Source organism: Vidua chalybeata, chromosome 3, assembly GCF_026979565.1.
Source record: "Vidua chalybeata isolate OUT-0048 chromosome 3, bVidCha1 merged haplotype, whole genome shotgun sequence".
Lineage (NCBI taxonomy): Eukaryota > Metazoa > Chordata > Aves > Passeriformes > Viduidae > Vidua > Vidua chalybeata.
The window spans coordinates 12612644-12630830 of record NC_071532.1 but is presented as its reverse complement, the minus strand read 5'-3'; the positions used below and the strand labels follow the sequence as shown (position 1 = coordinate 12630830).

The 18187-nt window shown below is 37.0% G+C and overlaps 1 protein-coding gene across 8 annotated transcripts in view; it reads left to right on the top strand.

The window, feature by feature from the left end:
* Window positions 1-18187, top strand: part of LTBP1 (latent transforming growth factor beta binding protein 1) — a 184395-nt gene that overhangs the window by 66104 nt on the left and 100104 nt on the right. For 7 of the 8 annotated variants that reach the window (XM_053938697.1, XM_053938699.1, XM_053938703.1 and 4 more), the window contains 2 exons: window positions 14195-14419; window positions 17745-18022. In XM_053938697.1, coding sequence (XP_053794672.1) covers window positions 14195-14419; window positions 17745-18022 — 503 coding nt within the window. The remainder of the gene's footprint in view (window positions 1-14194; window positions 14420-17744; window positions 18023-18187) is intronic. The other variant, XM_053938701.1, reaches the window with a different exon arrangement.

Sequence of the window (18187 nt, the reverse complement as noted above, 5' to 3'; positions counted from 1 at the left end):
GAAATGAATTCTCTTCCTGTAAGGAGTGGAGGGCAATGACTAATTTGTAACTGTAAAATGAAGCAATAAGGAATTAGTAAATGCCCAAATTAATATTTTCATGCCTCCCCCCCCACTGTTATGTATATTTATTTAATTATAGATTTTTCCCAAGGGATCTGTGCTTCATTCATTGAACAGGAATGACAGAACTTAGTAAAGCAAGCAGTCATTTAATACTTAGGTTCATATTCACTGTTCATTTGCAGCCCTGCATCTCATTTAAAGTGGTTCATTCAAACTATTATAAATGAGAAGTCAAAGTTGCATGCTTGCCAGTGAAAGTGCATATCTTTCTATAAAAATTTTGTGTCTGAGCACTTGGCAGTATCTGTGTCAAATAAGGAAACAGAATCACAGAATTATAGAAGGGTCTGGGTTGGAAGGGACCTTTAAAATCTTAGAGTTCCAACCCCCAGCCATGGGCAGGGACTCCTTCCACTAGACCAGGTTGCCCAAAGCCCTATCCAACCTGGCCTTGAACATTTCCAGGGATGGGGCATCCACAGCTTCTCTGGGTAACTTGTGCCAGGGCCTCACCACCCTCATAGTAAAGAATTTCTTCCCCTGTCTAAACTAAATCTACCCTCTTTCAATTTAAAGGCACTCCCTCTTGTCCTGTCCATGATCATGTAAGATGTCCCTCTCCAGCTCTCTTGTAGGCTCCCTTAGATGCTGGAAGGCTGCTGTGAGATCACCTTGAAGCCTTCTCCAGGTGAACATGGTGTCTTAAATAAAAATGTATCTGGTCTTTCATATTTAATCATAAATTCTGAAACTTTCAGCATGGATCACAGTGACCTGGATATTCTGTACTCTATTACAATAATGCTTAAATTATGTTGCCGCTTGAATTTTGGCGCTTTTCCTATTGTAATTTTCTACCAAAAATTTTTCGAGCTTTACTGTGTTGACTCTGTGTAAATGTTTTTAGATAATGGAGATTGTCCAGAAGTTTCCAATTACATATAGACCGAAACTTCCAAGAAGCAGCAGAAGCATTTTGCTCAAATTTTATTTGGTCTTCTGTTGAAAGCAATTTTGACCAATACATTTTAAAACAATAGGTTATTCAAAGGAAATTTAGTAAGGAGACCCACTATTTAATTATTATTCTAACAGAATTTCCTATCTAGGAAAGAGTTTAGTAAGCATAATTATTTAGAATTGTGAAAATTTAAAGCAGTTATTTTACAGAATGTTGACAGAATTCCTGAATTTTTTTCAGACCTATGTGATCATGAATTACGGTTAGTGTTGTAGGAGTAGCATTGCTTTTTCTTCAAGCACTTCAGGCATTATCGAAGAGTAGTGTTGGTTAAAAATGGCAATTACCTGCAAGCAAGGCAGCCTGTTGGCAAGCCAGCCAACTGCCTTTCTCTGTAGTTTAGATATGACAGAAAGTCCAAGAGAAGTGATTTGGGTTTTCTTGCTACCATTTGGTATTAAAGTTGTTAATTCTTTGCTCCTTATTATGCATACTGCACATATCCTACTACACAGAAGAGGAGCTGTAACACTGATATTTGAGGAGGATTTTCTAGTATCCTTTTGGTGAAAAGGCATATTTTAAATAGTATTAGAAAGCTAATTTGATGACATGTAAATGCATATAAAAGACCAGCATCTTGTAGAACTGTTTGTGTAGATTTGTTGGAATTTATGGTCATAGTCTCTTCTGGCAGCTTCAGTTTTTAACCCATCACGTTTTACTCTTTTGTTTTACTGGGTTTAGTAAGAGTTGCTAGAAAGGTAACATGTTAGAAGAGACACTTTCTTCTCTATTTTGAAGTGGTGTTTGCTATTTGGTGAATGGTGTCAGCTTGTGCAGGTAACTCATCATGTCTGACCTATGTAACTGCCTCAGCAAAACACTATTCCTGTGGCTTCATCTGAGACGTAGCAGATAAACATGTGGAGGATTTAAAATAATTGTTAACACATGTCATGCAGATATTTTTAAAATTTCTTTTGGTAACATAAGTGAGAAGTGATTTTATTTTAATTTTATAAAATGCTTTTATTTTCAACTTCATGTCAACTTTATGTGTTCCATCAGACAACCTAATTGAAGAGAAGCTTATTTCTGGAAAAACTACATAGCTCAAGAACAGCATACAATAATTAATGGGGTTTTTTACTAAATATTCTCCGTGGGTAAGAATGAAGTGTTACTTTGAAATAGCTTGAGTTTTGTACTTGAACTTGCAAATATGAAGTTGTGATGCAAGAACTTTATTATTCCTTTAGTATTATCACTTTTATCCTTTTACTGTCTCTGGTAGCTACCTTGTAGCCTTATTTGGTAAAAGCTTTGTTTCTTCTGTTCTTGCAGTAATTATAATTTGTGCCTTGTCAGGCTTTGTTGGTTTATGCTTTTTTTGCTGCCAGATGAAATATTATTTCCTTTAATATATGCATGAAAACTTCAGAATTCTTGGACACCTTGGCCAAAAGAATAACTTTTTAAACTTTCTTCAACAGTAGTCAAAGAAGTTGGTGAGTCTGCCAGTGTGTGTGTCTCAGGAAAAAAAATACAAAAAGGACATTAGGATTTATCCACTGCTTTATCTGGCAATTTGAAATTTAATCTGTACAAATGATGACCATGCTAGAAATATTCTTGCAGCAAGATTGTAATAGCTGTAGCAAAATGAAGGCCAAGAATTTTTCCTCAGACAGTGAACTGAGTAGCTAAAATAATGACAACAGTGCGATTATTATTATTATAAGTTATTCTATGCTTTATAGAAGATAGTAGGATAAAGGCATTTCCTATCCTGAAGAGCCAATGCAAAATTATTTGGGAGTAACCAGTTATGACCATCAATTCAAAAGACGTTTCTTTTTTCCAGTCTCCCTTTGTTCTATAAATAAATCTGAGCTGACAGCAGAATGAATTAATTTACTTACAGTCCAGGTAGTATAGTATAGGCTTTTCTAATCTGAAATACTGGTGCACTACAATTCTATCCTGTAATGTAAGTGTACCATTCCGTAGGCTGAGCAAAACTCAGGGCTTTAATGCATTTTCAATTATGGACTTCCAGTGCTAAAGTTACTAAGAAAAATTGTATTTTAACAGTTTTGTTGTTTTTTAACATCTGTTCAAAAAGAATGCTTTCATTCCCCCATGTATTTATCAGAACTTGTCATCAAGAAATAGTTCTGGTTTCTGCCATGGAACTTACAGCATCTGTGAGCTCTTTCTTCATAATCTTAAAATAATTATTCAAAATTGACATCTTTACCTCAGATTCCAGTGGAGGCCAGATGCTAATTTATAGAAAAGAGATTGTTCAGTCAGATGATTTTAATGAGGTTGAACTCATACAAGTCTGTTAGCAACTTGTTTCCAAAGCTCCCATGCTCACCTTAAAGACTTCAGACCATCACCATGAAGCGAAAGTCCATCTGCTCTCAGAGTACTCCCCAAAACATCTATTACAGAGAACACAGTTTTGGATGTGCAGTCATAGGAAAAACCACAAATGGAAATGGTACAAAATCCACACCTGCAGCCATTCAAAAACACGTGGAGTATGTTTCCCTTAAAGTTAAAGCAAAACAGAACACTAAGTTAAAATGCATAGTGTTGTATTTTACTATATATGGTTTTAATTTATAGAGATTAGTTTATGTACATCTGACTTGAAGTACTGTAAAAAGAGAACTAAGGGTGCATTTATTTGAATGATTACATTGTTGCATAGTCATATAGACACACTACCTTGCACACTCCTCACTGGAGATCAAGTATATGCTAATGTCGGCTTAAAAAAGAAATTGCCTCTAAATTATGCAAGTACAGAAGAAAGAGTCTGAAAAGTTTCTCTACATGATAAAATATGGCATTTATCATTAATAAGTTTCTTAGCAAATGGGTTTGTATTTAATGTGTCCTTCTGGGCTTAGCACAGTCAGAAGGAAGCAAGCAGCTATCAACTTCTCTGTTGATCACAGTCTTTCCCCATTCAGCCTTTCTACTGCTTGTTCTGTTTTTTTTATTCTGCTCCAGAAAATTCCCATCTCTGTGCCTTAGTAGTCTGTTTAGTGTTCATCTATCCGTTCCACCTGTAATTAGCTCTTAGATTTGAGTATCACTGTAATTGAGAGTCCTATTTTGTACAGGCACTGGGATTCCTGGATTTTTCTTTTGAAACATGAACTTTATCTTCATTATGTACACACTTAAATTCAGTGAGTTTTCTATATATCCATAAAAACCTGTTAAGAGGGTGGACCATGAACTTTCGACCATGGATATGTGAATCAAGTTGAAGTCTATGGGAGATCTAAACTCTTTTTTTTTTTTTTCCTACTCATCCCTTGCGAAGTCTTGAGGGCTGCTAGTCGACAAATAGAAAGAAAATTGGATATTTTCTGATTGCACAGGAAGAGGATTGAGTTTTAAGAACCCAGAGTATTTCTCATCTATATTTTACTCATCCAAATAATTTGTTGATTTCTCATTTTGGTTGTATTTTCAGTTTAATTTAAAGATGTTAAGATGAGCTATTAAATCAAATTTTTGTATTTGATATTACTCAGGTACTTCAAGTTTAGGGGGACTTTTAGCAGCTGTGCATCTCATCATTTAGAAATGAGTTCTTTGACTTCTCCCTGAGAAGGACTACCTCCATCCATAGAATGTATAGGGCAAATGGTTGTACATTCCTATCAGTAAAATATTTTGAACACTCTCTCCAATATGTATATATTTATAAATTATATACACCTACTACTGTATATATCATCTATTTGTCCATTATAAACCATAGACAAAATAGAAAGTAAAGATGGATGAGAAAAAGACTAAGTGAACTCTTTTGAGAATTCATTTTATTTATTAATGGTACAAAACATAGTTCTTTCCTGCATCCCAGTGCATTTTCTGGCACACTGTGTGGGATGAGCACACCCTGTTTTGGAAGCTGCTGGTATAGGTAAACAGGGGAGACCAGCTTCATAACATAAGCTGTAACACTACCTTTATGCAATTAATGTGTCCATTGCATCTATCTTATTTATTGTTTGAGTATATTAAATTCAGTTTGTTATGTTAGATGCTATAAATGTAGGTGCTAGAACATCTTCTGTCTAACCAGAGTTACAAAAAAAGCCTTTTGTGACAAGGGGGAAAAGGGATTTTTTCATACTTGTACACATTTCAGCGCACAGGGTTGGGTACAACATTGTGGTGTGAAGCTTCTCAATGAGGTTGTACACAGCTTAGGGGAATTTGGTGCATGGTTAAGTTGCTTGGAACTGGACATGACCAGGCAGAGCATTGACTGTGTTTTAGGTTTACACAGCTTGTGCAACAATTTATACATCTATTATGGTTATAAGAACCACAATGGGTAATGAAGTTGTGGGCTTTTTTTAAATGAATTTCCAACTGTACATTCTGTGCAGAGTAACCTTTATCCTTCCTATTCACTAGCAGTGACTTCTCTCTTTTCCTCTCAGAACTCCAGGATTTGAGTCTCTAGCTTTTCACTGGTCTCTGATGACCTAATTTATTACTCAAACTCTGAGCAATATCCATCCCATTCTCACATTGTGTCACTGCCGCAAGGTCAACTCCCTAGAAAACTTTCCAATTTCTTGTGATGTAGCCAGTGCCAGAAAATCATAGCCTATGTTTTTCATGTTTTTTAACTTCCATGAATGCCTGGATTATGAGCTGCTATTTGTATGCTAATGAATATCCACTTTAAAGAGTCTGTTCTTACTTTATTCTTCTTGTAGATGTTTTTACACCAAAATGAGCACTGTGGTAATGCTACAGTAATCAGAGACCAGTCTCCTGATGTTTGGAAATTTTTGTAATGACTACGGTTTCTGTGGTTTTTCTATTTTAAACATAATTTTGTTATTATTATTAGTCTTGTGGTATGGTGGGATGCAGTAGATCAGTGTTTTTAGACCATTTGAGGGATTCATCTGGCTCACCAAACCATACCAAGATAGCTCAGTCAAGAGCCTAGCTGTGAGTGGGTTATGAGATGCACCTGTATGGCAAGTTGGCTTGTGGATGTCCTTATTGGTCTGCTGGGCCAGCCTGTCTTCACTGTCAGACCAGGAAACCTCACATAACAGCACTTCTAACTTGTGTGGCTCAAGAAGGCACAAAAGGTTAAATAGGAATAAATCTCAGCTCTTGTGGTTTTAACCCCAGCCAGCAACCAATTACCACACAGCCACTCACTAACACATCAGTGGGACTGGGGAGAGAACTGGGAGGGTAAAAGCTGGAAAACTCTTGGGTTGAGATAAAGAACTTTAATAGAGAAAGCAGAAAGCCATGCATGCAAGCAATATAAAACTAGGAATTAATTCACTGCTTCCCAAGGGCAGGCAGGTGTTCAGCCACTCCCAAGAGAGCAGGCCTCATCACATGTAACAGACTTTGGAAGACAAATACTGTAATTCTGAATGTCCCTCCCTTCCTTCTTGTGCCCTCCAGCTTTTTACACTGAGTATGATATCATATGGTCCAGAATATCCCTTTGGTCATTTGGGGTCACCAGTCCTGGCTGTGTCTCCTCTCAGTTTCCTGTGCATCCCCAGCCTCTTTGCCAGTGTGGAAGTGCACAAAGAAAAGGCCTTGGCTCTGTGTAAGCTCTGCTCAGCAATAACATCTCTACATTATCAACACTATAGTCAGCACAAACCCAAAACAAGCCCCGTACCAGCCACTGAAGAAAATTAGCTCTCCCCCAGCTGAAGCCAGCACATCAGCTTAAATATCCATTATTCAGTTGCCAGAAATTGTAAGGATGCTGATGTCCCTGGCCAGTGTCAGCTTTACTATTTCTGTGGTCTTCAGAGGCTTTGCATAACAGAAGCATGACCAGTGTTTCTCAGAACATGTTGCTGTTTTGTCTGATGGTAATCAAGTAGTTAGATGTCTAGGAGGAGCTCTTTTCTCTGCCTTATGCTACAGGCTGTTGCTCCATGTGAGAGTCCAATCTGTTTTTTGGAAATAGCCTAACAGGACAATAGGTGTCAGAGCAGAGAATCAGTTCACTGATGTCTTCAGATTGTAACAGTGCATGAGCAATGACAGCCTAGTGTCATTGTGGTCAAATTACTCATTAATCCTGTTGTCCTTAAAGGTGGATAGGGCTGTTCAGCTGGCACCTGAAGGGAAGAATACAGTCTGGAATGATCCTGTAGCAATAAAGATGCTTGCTCTTCATTTTTATCTGTCCTCCTCTTGAATTCTTGTTCTACTGAAAATGGGTATGTTTCAACAACATTAATTAATACATGTTAGTATTACACATGCTCAGGCACACAAAACAGTATACAGAAGGGTAGGTCTTAAAAACCCTGGGAGCACTGGAAGGGTAGTTTTCATCTGACACTGTGCATCTTGATGTCAATATTCCTACTTTGATGATGGCAACTAAGAAGTTATTCAGGACTGCTTAAATTGATACTTATAAAGTTTTTATACTGCAGCACACTTGTTTTAAGCAAGGTGCTAACTTGTTACCCTTCCAAAGCCAGCTTTTCCTGGTTATTTTATTTCTGAGGAAAATAAATATCAATACACTAGAAATCCAAAGAAATGTCTGGAGTCAGTTTTTTGTATGTTTTAGCATCATTATCAAAGGTCTGACCCTGGCCATTTGTAAGGCATTAATTCCTGATAAACAGCAACTGGTGGGTTTTTGTTTTTCTTAGTACACTGCGTCTAAACCTAACTGTTGTGATATACTCAGTATATCAGGGTGATGTCTAATAACATCAATAAATTTGCCACCTATGATCAGTGTAGGAGTGACTCAGATCACTCCTTAGCAGTGTCTCCTTGCCTCCCAAAATAGTGTCTGAATCATCTCAGATACTGGGAATATTAGAAGCAAGTTAGCAAGGATTGACTAAGCATCATGCCTGTTAGTAAGAATCCTCCTGTCAGTCATTTGCAATTACCATAATTTTTGCTATACCCTTTCTCTATTGAGTAAGCACAGCTTTAGGCCATTTTCCATGCCACAGCACACATTTTATTTTCCTGCTAGTATTTGAATATTCTAAGACTGTTTTTCATCCATCCTGTTCTTTCTAGACTGTAACAATAAGAGTTTTATTGGCAGCTGTTGGCACCTACACATGTCAGGCACCTACACAACACCTACACCTGTGTTGCATTTGACATGGCTGAGGATAGGTGGCTTATTACATGAGGTTGGAAGGATCTGATACAGGGCCAATGAGACTCCCATCCCATTGGGACCCACCATGAGAGATGAATTAAATACCTGGAGATATATTGGATGTCTCTTGGTTGACTTTGTGTACACATCTCCTAGTTCTTAACATCCAACTTTTCTTCCTGAGCTGTTTTAAATTAGTGAGTTAAAACTGAGGAAGACAGATGAGTAGTACAATGAAATTATCTAGTGCATGTTCATTCTGGATTTCTTGCTGATCATGATGCTCACTCAAAAATATGTATTTCTCTGTAACATATTGCAGCCTTGTCCTTTATGATGTGAACTTGCTTCCCAAATTTCAGTATCAGGATGTTCCATAGTTGACAGTGTAGCCTCCATTAGCTCCAAAAAACATGCATGATGCAGACTGGAATAGCACCACAAACTAGCTTATTTTGGCAGTAATTTGGTTTGCTTACCTGGTTAAATAGCAGTATTTATGATCCCATTCCCAAGTGGGGGTGCATTACTTTTTATAAAGATCCCTTGGTAATATTAGTTTAAAAATATAAGGTAAGTTCTAATGGAGTCAGTAACCATATTAATTTGCAATAGCTGAGAACCCAGTTTAGTAGCTGCGTGGATTTTTAACATACAATTAGGTTTGAGCTAGGTTCCTGTTCAAATTTTTTTCCCTGCAGTGTTGCAGATTTTACCTCTTTCTGGAAGAAAGATCTCAAGTGTCTTCAGTATCATGTTCATGTAACTAGGCCAGTCACAGGAGCAGGGCATCACTTCACTGTTTTCAGTGGCGTAACACCACTGAAAAACACAGAAGTGTTTCAGTGTTTTCGGAGCAGAAAAAATCATTCTTACATGTGGTGCTGGAGCTCTTGCTATCAGATCTACTTTTTAAAATTGCTTTTTCATGTTACAATGGAATGTTTATATTAAAAGTCAAAATACAAACATTAGGATATATTCAGAGGTGAATGCAGAGGTATTGTACTTCTAAGGCCACTTAATGATTTTCTTTTCTCCCTTTGCATCCCCAAGCACAAGTTTGTGATATCAAGATTATCTGAATGCTACTAAAGTAATGAAATAATTAATTTTTAACTTGCAACTTCTTTATGTAACACCTCTGAATTACAACCAGAAATCTGAAAAGAATTTAGGATCAATTAGTTACAAAGTTGAGGTACCACAAGTTAAGAAAAAAAGGGAAAAAAGGTACAGAAGAGTCTAAACCAGGGAGATAGCATCACTACTGTAGTTCACACCTCTGTGCCTTTTTTGAGTTACTGTAAGGGTTGCTGCAATTAGAAAGTGGAAATAAGTTTAGAGGAATTGTGCAGATCCATATGTGGCACCTCTGGGTTTCAACTTTTACCTAAAGCTTGTGGTGTTTCAGAGCATTGTATTATAAGAATGTTGCATATGGCAGTGTGACAATTTGTAGTCAGTAGGTCTGTGTAGGAGTCCCTGTGCTTTCTGTGTCCTTAGTTAACAGGGTGGATGAAAGATGCCCAAACAGCTGGGGGGCATGTAGTAATGCTGGATAACCACAGTACTCAGAGACAAAATTAATCTGCTCTTTGTGATGCATCCAGTGGAAATACTGTAATCTACATAAGCAGTTCAAGGTTTTCCTTGGCAAGCCTATTGGTGTGATTGAATAGCGCTTACGCTTGAATTGTTGATAGCATGTAAGTAGAAAAAGCAAATAGTGGTGAGGGAAACTCATATGTTCCCTGAGGTGTAAAAGAAAAGGAATTTGGAGAGTCTGATGAGGAACATTTCAAAACCCATCTTCATTCTCTCTAACACTGGTTACAGGAAGGGAGTTTCCTTCCATCCTAAGGGCTTGTTTGGGTAAGCATAGGCTATTTTTTAAGGATTTAAGGCTTAGTCTTTTATTTTTAAGGCTTTAGGTGCTTGGAATTTGTTTCCTTACACATTGTTTTGATTAAATGAAAACATTTGGACTTGATTAAATTAGTTTATCTGGAGCTGTGCGAGGTTGTTTGAGTATTGAAAACAAATTAGATTATGCAATTACATGAACAAACTGTATTTATCAGTGGTTTCCCAGCTGCTTTGTTGATGATTTCATGCCCTGTACTAGTGTTTCCAAGCCATCGCTGTGGCAGCTTTATTGGAATTCATCTTGCAAATGTTCTTTTTCTATGTATTGAGCCATTCAGAGATTCCCTGTGGGGGGATCTTGATGCACTTTCCCTGCTTGGCTCATTTTGAACAGTGATACCCAGCAAGCTGTGCCAGACTGAGAAGAGTTAAGGATTTTGGATGCCAGAGGAATCAAAGCTTGCTATTACCAATTAAATGCCCAAGGATGGGAAAAATACTTAGTGTTTGTGTTTTCTTAAACCTCTCTCCACATTTCTAAAGGATGTGTGTTCATTTATAGTAAAAAAAAATAATTAAGCTTGTTCAATCATATGTTGGCTGTTCCTTAAGAGACTATTGAGAGATTTAGTTTACAGTGGTGACCCAAGTGAGGAAATTGTTACCTTTCTTAGATCCATTAATCCTTCCTTTGCTTAGTTTGTAAGATACCCACATGTGAACTGAAATCTCTTCTCATCCTATGCAGACCTATCTTTACATTTTTATCAAGGTCTGAGCTAGAAGGGTTCACTCCATAATGGATACTTGTATTTCTTCTACTTTTTTCTTTTTGGAGGAAATGGTCACAGCATGGTGAGAATCAGGCTTCAGTGTACCCTTTTTCTGAATGTCAGTTGAGAACTTACGTGCAAACCCAGCATCTTCAAATGGTCTCTCCCAAAAAGCATGGGTCTGTTTTTTGTCAGGAATGTCCCTTATGCCTCTGGCAGTATTCTGCCATTCTGTTTAGGTTCTTTAGCCTCAATGACAAGACAAAAAGCAAAAAACTTACAGGAGAGTTTGAGATGTTCAAAAATACCCTGGCTTTATGTCCTGTTTCTATCTTAAGTGGTCCTTTCCCTGGGACTCTTTGGTCTTTGTTAAACAGAGATTCCCAGAGCCTTGTCAAGGAAAAGCAGAGTTCCTTCCTCTGCCTTTTTGAGGGCTTATGCTCCTCCAGCTCACTTTTCTCAAATGGTCTGTGTGTATATTCCACTTCTAGTGAAGTTGTGTGCCTGTGATTTCCAGCACCAGCGTAATAATCAAATGCAGCCCCTTCTCCTGGCCATAAACTACCTGAAGAAATCATGCAACAAGAGTGTGGGCTGCTTACACCTATTTAAAATAATCAGAAATTTTATTTCAGTGTTGTGTGGGTTTTGTTTTTTTTTTCTTTATTTTTTATTTGGTCTTTTGTTTTGAGGTTGTTTTTTTTTTTTAAAGTTCTCATAATATTTGCAGTTTGAGATTGTCAAGTTTTCAGTTTAGCCTGGAGATAACATCCTATTTGTTTTTGCATGGCTGATTTGAACTTACAATTGTATATTTCAAAATTTAGAATTTTTATTACAGAACTTTATATTCTCAGAATAGATTTGATGTATTCTCACTTAAACTTCCTTCCTCATACATTAGGCCAGAGATGTAAATCAATATCAGTTAACTGAGTGATTTACACCACCTGATAACGTCCAAAGCTTGGAATTTTTATTTCCTGTTATGTTTAAATACTGAGGCATTAAATATTCTTAATTATTTACCTCATACTAGACCTTTTATTGTCATTTGTTTACGCTTATTTGCACAAATTATTTGGGTGGATATCCAAAGCAAACAGTTGTGAGAAGGAACATGAACCAACTCTTTTCTGTTGGCATCTTCCTTCCCAGTATTTTTAGCAAAAACTTTTTTCTCAAAAACAAAGCTTTTCATGTGCCTATTCATTCATTACCGACCAGATTCCTGCAGGAGAGGAACACGTGAAGAGTGCCTGCTGGTGCTGAGATACCCATGCAATTTGGCCTCCTAGATGTCAATTGTTTTATAGGAATTGCTTTTAAGTAGCACAGAAGAAATTAATTTATTTGGGCGGTAATTCTGGATATATTTATGTTGTTTAAAAGGTGGATTTTGCATGTTACCTTGTTGCCTCGACGCTGAATGGAGGGGGAAGAAAATCTATAGGATAGACCTCTTGTACTCAAGGAATTCCACAGTGAATGCTGTTTCATGTTGTTTCATTGTGTGATTTTACTTTGCATGAAAACCACCTTGGTATTCAACCTTGTTCAGGCACATCTTTAAAAGCACAACAATTCTTTGTATGTTGTCTCTATTACAATGCAGCCATTTGTTTATGGCTGCTCAGGAAGAAATGATACCAGAGAGAGAGAGGTGTCTGTCATGCTTTAGTCACTGCTGTTGTCAACCCTCCTTCATTTTGCTCTGAAGTAACAGCAGTTCTGTAAGGATGTCTTTTATACACTCAAATGAAGTTCCAACAAGGGTTGGGACCCAAAAAAGTAAGGCTTGTGCTGTCATGGGTAGTCTTCCAAGGTTGTATTAGTACCATTAGCACCATGCTACAGCTTGAAGTACTTTCAGTCAGTTTATATTAAATGTAAGATAAGACAAGAAAAATATCAAATATACTTTTGCAGAGCACACTAAAGAAACAATTCTGGCAGTTTGCATTGTGCGTGGACCTATCCGGCAATTAGGCATTGGCATTCCAAACCCTGTCCAGGCAATGTGAGGGTGCCCTGCGACGAGCTGGGCTGTGTGCTGTTTCTTGATTGTGTTTCCTGGGCCAAGGGAATTACACAGCTGGGTTAGAACTCTTTGGGCTGCTGAGTGTTTTGCTTTGTCTTCTTGCAGCACACAACACACAGGTTCCTTTTCCAACACTGTCCTTCTATGGTTTTTATAACAGTAATACCCTGTGGTTGTTCAGAGGTCGCAGCAATTGGAATAATGACCACTAGGTTCTTAATTATCTTGAATTATCTACAGTTTGTCATTCTTATTGTAATTCATTACAGACCAAGCAATACCAATCCAGCAAAATGCCATGATTGCCATGTAAATGTTCTTATTTTTTAAAGTCAGAAACTTATCTTAAATCTTAAATGGATACTGAACTCTATTTCTCAGATACTATTTGATTCCTGACAAAAATGACCTTTGTTTGTCTTGAACTAAAACTTATGGTATTTTTCCTGTTGTTTTCACATCATTTAGTTCTTGGAAATTCTGACAGCTCATTTACACTGTGATTGATTATAGCGTCCCACATTATATTTTTTAGAAAGTGCTGAACCATGCCTATTACTGCGTGTATCTCTGAGTTGAGAAATATTTTTAATTTGATGTTGACATTTTTCATGTTTCATCTGATAATTTATATTGCTGTAAATGTGCAAGTGCTAGCTAGCACAGAAATAATTACCCTTGTCTTTATATTGGAGTTACAAGGTTTTAATGCTTTGGAGTTTGTATATGAAATAATTTCAGTAGAATCTCTTGATATTTTTATGATCTTTATGGGTAGGTACAAATTAGCTTATTTTATCTGAGAAATAAATGTTAAGCAAAAATCTAGATCCTCTGCAAGAAATAGTTTTCTAGAGAACAGCCAAGACTTAAAGTCAAAATGGAAAATTTGTCCCCACTACTTTCTATTCTCAGGTGAGTTTTTCACAGACTTCCAGGAAAGGGTAAGTAGTCCAGGATTTTCAGAAGCAGGAGTCTGACAAGTAAGAATATCTGTACCAAAGTGTGAATAAGAGATGTAGCCAGACACCGTACTAGTTTAGTGTCTTGCTTAATAGCATCATGAAATAAAACAGCTGGGATAGCTAAGGGAAGAATTGCTTTCTGTTTGTCATGGAGAGAAGCTGCGAACAAGGCAGAGGTCAGAGATCACGAGGAGGGGAAGGGAAGTGGTTCCTCAGATGTCTGAATGAAGAACGAAGCTCGCCAGCTCTATTCCTTTCCTCTTCAACTTGTGTGTGATACCAGGTCAGATAATACTAAAGTCATTAACAAAATTTTTATTTCTGTTTTCATTTCAGTTATTTGCCACCTTCCATGTATGAATGGAGGCCAGTGTAGTTCTAGAGATAAATGCCAGTGCCCTCCTAATTACACTGGTAAACTTTGTCAGATTCCCGTGCAGACTGCCAGTTCTCCAAAACTCTACCATCACCCGCAGCAGGTGAACAAGGCTGTAGGATCACAAGTTATCCACTCTACGCATACTTTACCACTGACAATGTCTGGGCAACAAGGTGTAAAAGGTAACTTCTTTCTTAATAGGGATTTTTAACTTGGTTTTAATGAATTCTTTTGAGTATTCAACCAGTAACAATAGTGCTACATCTGCATATATCAAATATTGACACCACAACTTGAATCATGAGCTCACCAGAATGTCAATATGTTTTCCTCAATGATTGAAATAATAAGAAATAACAGTGTTATTGAAAAGAATTTGTAGGTAAATTTATTTTGCTTTACGGTAGAATTTAATGAAAATTGCAGGGTCAAAGGATAATGCAGGGGGTTTTCTTCCAGAAGTGTAGACCTGTTCAAAAAGACAATGATTGTGGTTGAACAGAGTCCATAAATTGCAGTGTGCCTAGATAGCGAATTGCAAGTTATTCCATGGTTATTAGTGGAAGGAAGAGACCGTGCTTTTCAACATAAAAATGTTAAAATCTAATGTAAAACTAAAAATATTATCTGTTTTTATATTATATGACTTGGTAGGGTCTTATAAGTTAATTTTGTGGTGAACTTTTTAGTGTAGATAGGCCATGATATGATTCTCTTAAATAGAACATTCCTTCCAGGTCAGATAACAATATAATTAGAAAAAAAAAAAAAAAAGAAACAAAAGAAAAACAAAAGGTAGGATTTTCTCACTGCTAATGCTGTGAAGAAGACAGAGGATAAGAAAAAAGGAAACCAGTGATGTTAATCAAATTTTCCCAGTCAAAGAAAGTTCATTCAGCTTCAGATTACTGTTTCCTCTCATACTTTTGTTGTGAATTCTTCTGATGACTTTGAAGAGAAGTGTTGAGTTTATTTCTTATGTGTCCTATGAGTCTAGGTAGTATTTTATCTGTGTGAAATCTTGTCCATATAAAGTGACCCCTGCAACTCAGATTCTCATCATATGACCTAATGTGAATTTTGTTTGCTTGTTTGATGGATTGATTGATTGATTTTTGACAGATTGATTTTTTTTGTCAAGGATAATTTTAAAATTACCTCTCCAAGGTTGGTACCTCTGAATAAAAAGAAAATATATAGGGAAAGATGTGAGGAGGCTCAGTTACTGGCAAATAGTTTCTGAATAACTTTGCTAAAAATATTTGTGATAATCTAAGGTAGTAATTCTGTATTCAGAAAGGGACATAGCTGTGAAGGAACTGTTGACAGTATCCTGGAAATGCAATGTTTTATAAGTACTTTTGAGTATCTCCTCTATCTGAAGAAGAGAATATAATTATCTAAACATTTAGCAGAGCATCAGTTTATTTCTCTGCCTATGTAATTCCAGATGAAATAATTTTAGACAATACAGTGGACCACAACCCCCAAATTTTTAAAACATAGTTATTTTTCAGATTCCCTCCTAAAATGCACAATAAGTTTCTCATTGCTAAAGGGTCTGACCTCTTGAATATTTTTTTCTGACCTTCAAATCCTCCTAGGAATCATTAGCAGTAACAATGCCTTTTCTTCTCTTTACGTGTCCAAATGAGGATGTTGGATTGTTGAGAGACGAATATTTTATTTCTTTAAAGGAAAGAATAAAACAATTCATCCTGGAAGGGCTGGCAGAAATAAAAATGAGCACATCTAGGCAGTGATCCAAGACCTGGAGAGGATTGTGATAATAATACTGCATGGGAGAACCTAGCCTAAATTTGATGTTTTCAGCATCTGAACATCTCTGGATTGATTGAGACACTAAAGCAGAGAAATTCGGTGATTTCTTTTGAAAAACTATATTTTTGAATCACTATTTCTTTTGAATCACTATATTTTTTAGATTTAGCAGCTAGAGAAACTAGTTGAAGGGATCCCTCTTCATACATAAAAATGTTGGGGTGAGTTTTGTTCTTTTTACAGACAGACTAGGCTGTCTTGTCATGCCCTCCAAACCCAGTCTAACAGCCTGAAAAGGATCTCACTGCTTCTGCTTGTAACACTGAAGCTTTCCCCTGTTGGTTTGCCTCTAGCAGACCACATTTTGCTTGTGGGTTGTTTTCAGCTGCAGGCAAGATCTTTACCCTGCAGCCATATTTTGCTGACTTCCTGCCATCTTCTTCCTGATGTTTCTGTCTAAGTATGTTGACAATTTTCATAAATGAAATAATGCAGTCAGTGTAAAAATAAGTCTGTTTCTTTTAAGGAAGTCCTATGTGAGACCAATTAATACTGATAATAAGCCTAGAGAAATTAAAATAATGTCAAAAACCAAAAGCACTTTCTCCAAAACATTATAATTTTAAAGTACCTCTAATGAATGAAATATGCCTCCTGAAGAGTAGAGCTGAAAATACCTAATGAAGTTCCAAAGAACAGTTCAAACTTCAGGAGACAAGGGGAAAATCCAGAAGACTGAACAATCCAGTGTACATTATAGAGATAGGTGTGTCAAGTGGTATTTTTTGGTTCTTGATGTTTGGAAGGGGTGCTGCCTCTGATGGATTGTGTGGCCTCAAGTATCCTGTGCTACTTGTACTCTCTGACAAGAGAGGCCCAGCCAGACACAGGAAATGCTAACTTAGTTATGCAGCTTACAAACTCCACAGCCTCTTACACACCTCTCCTCCCTGCCCACCCCAATAATAATTTGATTTACTTTAAAGGGCATTTTGTGTTCCAGTGAAAAGAGCCTTAAAGGTCACAAGCAGTTCTGTGCAGATTGCATTGACTGGAGGGTCTCAGTCTACATACCCAGACTTAAAACTACAACCATATTTAAAAACGGAAGTGTCTGAAAATAATTTCCTCCCCCTTTATCTGCCAAATCCTGAATTCAAAGTTCAACAAAGGGAGTGGTGATTTTAGATGGTTGAGATGCTGGCAGCTCTTGCAGGGGCGAACTTGGGACTTGGCAGGTATATAAAGATGAAGGGATGAAATCTGAAACTTTTTCTGTGTTCCAGAGAAAGATGATGGGTCTGAAAATGAAAATAAAGCTTACTATATATCCAAAAATAACCTAGTAGAGTATGAATTCTGGAACTTTGAATGGGATTCTTATTACACAGTATGACCACAAATATTAATGTCATACCAGCCAATTTGAACATCCATGTTTATCTAGCAGTCTTTACAGCAGTCCAGCTGTCTTTACAATCCTATAATGTTGTTCTTTCCTTCATGAAGATTTTTCGTTTTCTTGCTTTGTTAATGAGACTCAATGTGTTCTTCAGCCTTCCTTCTAACCCCCAAATTTGGGCTTAATTTGTATTTCAGTCACTTCAAGGCACTCTGTAAAAATTCTGATGTACAAAAAAGAAATGTCTTAGAGGTGCCTAAGATGTCTTTTTCACATATTTTATTACCAATTTCTCTTATGTGTTTTTCCTTCAATTATTTTAGTGAAGTTCCCTCCTAACATAGTGAATATCCATGTGAAACATCCCCCTGAAGCCTCAGTTCAGATCCATCAAGTGTCAAGGATTGACAGCACATCAACAGGACAAAAAGCGAAAGTACCTCAGCCAGTCCATCCACAGGTCTCTTACCAAGGTCTTCCGTATCAGAAGACCCAGAAAGGACATACAACTTACACAAATCAACAACCCATTCCTCATATGTTTCCTGTTTCAGTTAAAACTCAGCTTGGGCGCTGCTTTCAGGAGACTGTTGGGACACAGGTAAGAAATGTTTGCTAAGGCTTGCTGAGACAGGTAGCTTTAAATAAAGGAATGCAAAAAAAAAAATCAAAAAATCCAACAATTGGAGGGAAAGGACACATTTGACATTCTTTTCTGCAAGAAAATTATTTTGAGAATGTAACATTTTTATTAAGTAACATTTTT